We start from the raw sequence: 3,851 nt of genomic DNA on the forward strand, positions 1-3,851 counted from the left end.
ACAAATACGGTAGTGGGCAAGGTTATTCTTTGTAAACCATGAAAGAAGCAATATTTAGCTTTGATTTTCCAGTTTTCTTTTTCTGGGTTTCAGTATATACTTGTCAGGCCTCAAAATCACGTGGAACATGGTTTGTAAGTGCAAAATTATTCCAAAATTTAAAATTTACTAAAAAAAACACACACACAAAAAAACAACTCCTGAGCTCCAGGGCCCTTTTCTTCGCCTTCACAGTTCTCGCTGATGCAATATTCAAACCTTATGAAGACCCATTTCACCTTCAACCAATTTTGGACCAGCCGGAGCTCTCAGAGCCTGGTGGATCCCATCGCCCAGCTGAATGGTCTGACGTTCACAGCCACCGGTATCCGGACAGTGGTGTAAGATCCGACCCCCACTACCTGCGGATAAAATGCTTCCCCACCGCTGTCTGGCGCTTTCTAGTGTTTGAAGGAGGATCTGGAGAAAGGGCTCACAGGGAAGCGCAGGCAGAGTCTCCCTGGAGTGTTTCTGGTCCCCTCGCTGGTTGCAATCCCCTGAGTCAGGGCGAAGGCCCAACTTCTTTGCGGTGTGTTTCCCCTTTGCCTGGCTTTGGATTGGCTGGACTCTGAGCCCACTTGGGTTTGCTTCTCGGTTCCCATGCTTGCTACCTGGGTCACCGTTGGAGTAATAGGCTTTTTCTAAGTCTTGGAAAATGGTCAAATGAGGATAAATTCACAACTTGGTTGGAAGGATTAAACGAGATAACACGAGCGCAGTGCTTCTGCCCAAGAAGTCCGAGATAAACGGCTGTGGATTTTATTTAAAAAAAAAAATGCAGCTGCTCTTTACCTCCCTGGACTCAGGAATTATTGCCAAGTGTCTTCTTTGGGCCTTTCTCCCCACTCAGCTCCTTTCTCTTCCTCATCCCTCATCCATTCTTGCTCTCTACGTACTACCACGTGCCTGCCCAATACTGGGGGTCAGGTGGCCCAGAAAGAAAATGGCTTAGATGCTGGGGCCAGTAATTTTTGTCAGTATCGATGACTTAACATGCCTGAGTCTCAGGGTACCAGGCCTCCGCGGTCTCTCCAGAGGAGCTTCTGGTGCTGCAAATGATTGCTTCCCAGAATCTCAGTAGAGTTACCCCCGCTTTCTTCCTTGACAGGAGAGAACTATTTCACAGTAAGAATGGGGCCCGTAAGAGTGCCAGGAAAATCATCATTGTCATCACAGATGGGGAGAAATATAAAGACCCCCTGGAATACAAAGACGTCATCCCCGAGGCAGAGAAAGCCAACATCATCCGTTACGCTATTGGGGTGCGCACCTTCCTCCTGGCTCCCCCAGACTCAGCCTTCACCTCCCCCAGGTAGAAGGGCTGGCGGGCCCCTCCTCCTCATGTGCCTCTCTGCCACAGGTGGGAGATGCTTTCCAGGCACACGCTGCCAGGGAGGAGTTGAAAATCATTGGCTCCATGCCTTCAAAGGACCACGTGTTCAAGGTGGACAGCTTTGCAGCACTCAGCAGCATCCAAAAGCAGCTTCAGGAGAAGATCTTTGCAGTTGAGGGTAAATGGGGAGTGAGTTTGGGTGTCGGAACTGAAAGAGCCGAGATCCAGTTGTCCCCCACAGTCCGGAGGATCTGTCCCTACCCGTGTTGTTGTTCAGTAGCTCCCTCATGTCTGACTCTTTGCGACCCCGTGGACTGCAGCACGCCAGGCTTGCCTGTCCTTCACTATCTCCCGGAGCTTGCTCAAACTCATGTCCAGTGAGTCAGTGATGCCATGCAACCATCTCTCCTCTGTTGCCCCCTTCTCCACCCACCCTCAATTTTTCCCAGCATCAAGGTCTTTTCCAATGAGTCAGCTCTTCACATAGGTGGACAAAGTATTGGAGCTTCAGCATCAGTCCTTCCAGTGCACATTCAGGGTTGATTTCCTTTAGGATTGACTGGTTCGATCTCCTTGCAGTCCAAGAGTCCTCTTTCTGGATCCCTACTCTAGCTCGCCCCAAATCGTTACCCAGAACCCAAGCCCCAAACCGCATTCTCCTCTCTCTGCTCTGAATTCTCACCGTCTCTAGGTCTCTGGGAGCCTGAGTGACCCATTTCCCCCACAGGAACACAGTCGGGGACAAGTAGCTCCTTCCAGCATGAGATGTCTCAAGAAGGCTTCAGTTCCATCCTCACAATGGTGGGTGGAGCGTGTGCTTGATTAAGAGTCTCAGGCACCAGCCTGGGGCTGGGAGCCGGGACTCAGAATAAACAAGAAAGTGGACTCAATCCTCAAGCTCACTGTCTAGTCTGGGAGAGACACACAGGCGGTGTATATAGGTGCTAGAAGCACAGCAGAGAATGGGATAGCTGAGGTCCCTGCTTTCCTGGAATGCATAACTAGTGGGAGGAGATGATAAAAAAACAAAGAAATGAGACTTTCAGATGGTGCTAAGCACTGCAATAGAAGAAGAGAGGTGATCAGAGGAGGGCTAAGGAATAACCACTGAGGCTGACTGATGAGAAAGGGTGAGGCCTGGAAATATCTAGGGAGAAATTGCTCCAGGTAGAGGAAACAGCAGGTGCAAAGGTCCTGAGGCAGGAATGGGGTTACTACACTAGAATGAGAGAAGGGCCAGCGCAGCCGGAGCAGAGGGAGCTAGGGGCAGCATGGAGAGAGGGCTGAAAAGTTGAGAAAGACCAGACCACGAAGACCAGAGAAGTGACGATCAGTTCAGTTCAAAATAATGATAGAGACAGACAGTTGTCTGAAAGGAGGTATGTGTTCAAAATATCCAGAAGGATATTATCCAGAAGAATGTTTATTGGTGTATTTATTTGGCTGCACCAGGTTGTAGTTGTGGCATGTAGGATCTAGTTCCCTGACCAGGGAATGAACCCTGGCTCCCTGCGTTTGGAGTGCAGAGTAGCTCCTGGACCACCAGGGAAGCCCCTTACCCAGAATAATTCTGAGGGCAATTGAGGGGGCAGAGAAATGGAACAAGGTTTGTCATGAATTAATCAGTGATGCTAGGTCATGGGTACTAATGGGTTCATTACACGTTCCTTTTGACTTTTGTATATGTCCTAAATTAGCCATAATCAAGAGTTTGAAAAGGCAATAAACAAAGTATTCAGAAGAGGAAATGCCTAGCACTTTCTGAGGGAGCCAGGAACATCTCACAGATTTAACTTTGTTACATCTCCTCCAGAGAGAGGAGCTGAGTCCCAGAAAAAGGAGAGAGGAGTGTCCAGGTCAGAGGGTTGGTGTGTTCTGGAACACAGGGTAACTCCATAGACTTGATTGCAAAGGATGCTAAATGCCACCCCCGGGGGTTTGATGACAGGGAATCACTTTGGTTTGCCAGCAGGGTAGTGGCTGCACATTTGGGTTTAAAAAGCCCAACTCTGGGACAGTAGATGAAGCAGAGGAGAACAAGCGAGGAGGCAGAAAGGACAGTGGGTGAGAGGCGCTGGGGTGACGCTGACAGTGGCAGTGGGGATGCCTGAGAGATGTAGGAGTCAGGGACACGAGGCTGCTGATGAGAGCAAGAAATGACAAGAGAGAATTCCAGATGAGTGGGCGGAGTCAGCGGCAGGCATTTCTTCAGAATAGGCTGTCTTCTTCCCACCTGCTCACCCCTGGAATCCTTTCTTTTCTCCCAGGATGGACCAGTTCTGGGGGCTGTGGGGAGCTTCAGCTGGTCTGGAGGTGCCTTCCTGTACCCCCCAAATAAGAACCCCACCTTCATCAACATGTCCCAGGAGCACGTGGACATGAGGGACTCGTATCTGGGTGAGACAAGGCTGCGGTTGGGGGCTGGGCAGGAGATGGGCTGCCTGGGAAGGACAGGGGCCCGGGGGTGGGGGAAGAGGGG

General features: G+C 50.4%; 1 protein-coding gene across 1 annotated transcript in view; it reads left to right on the forward strand.

The window, feature by feature from the left end:
• The window catches only part of ITGAD (integrin, alpha D), a 27,841-nt gene that overhangs the window by 9,870 nt on the left and 14,120 nt on the right, over positions 1-3,851 (forward strand). The window contains exons 7-11 of the mRNA XM_010837451.1: positions 235-380; positions 1,148-1,301; positions 1,400-1,550; positions 2,100-2,173; positions 3,640-3,836. Coding sequence (XP_010835753.1) covers positions 235-380; positions 1,148-1,301; positions 1,400-1,550; positions 2,100-2,173; positions 3,640-3,836 — 722 coding nt within the window. The remainder of the gene's footprint in view (positions 1-234; positions 381-1,147; positions 1,302-1,399; positions 1,551-2,099; positions 2,174-3,639; positions 3,837-3,851) is intronic.

Source organism: Bison bison, unplaced genomic scaffold, assembly GCF_000754665.1.
Source record: "Bison bison bison isolate TAMUID 2011002044 unplaced genomic scaffold, Bison_UMD1.0 scf7180017864072, whole genome shotgun sequence".
NCBI classification, from domain to species: Eukaryota; Metazoa; Chordata; class Mammalia; order Artiodactyla; family Bovidae; genus Bison; species Bison bison.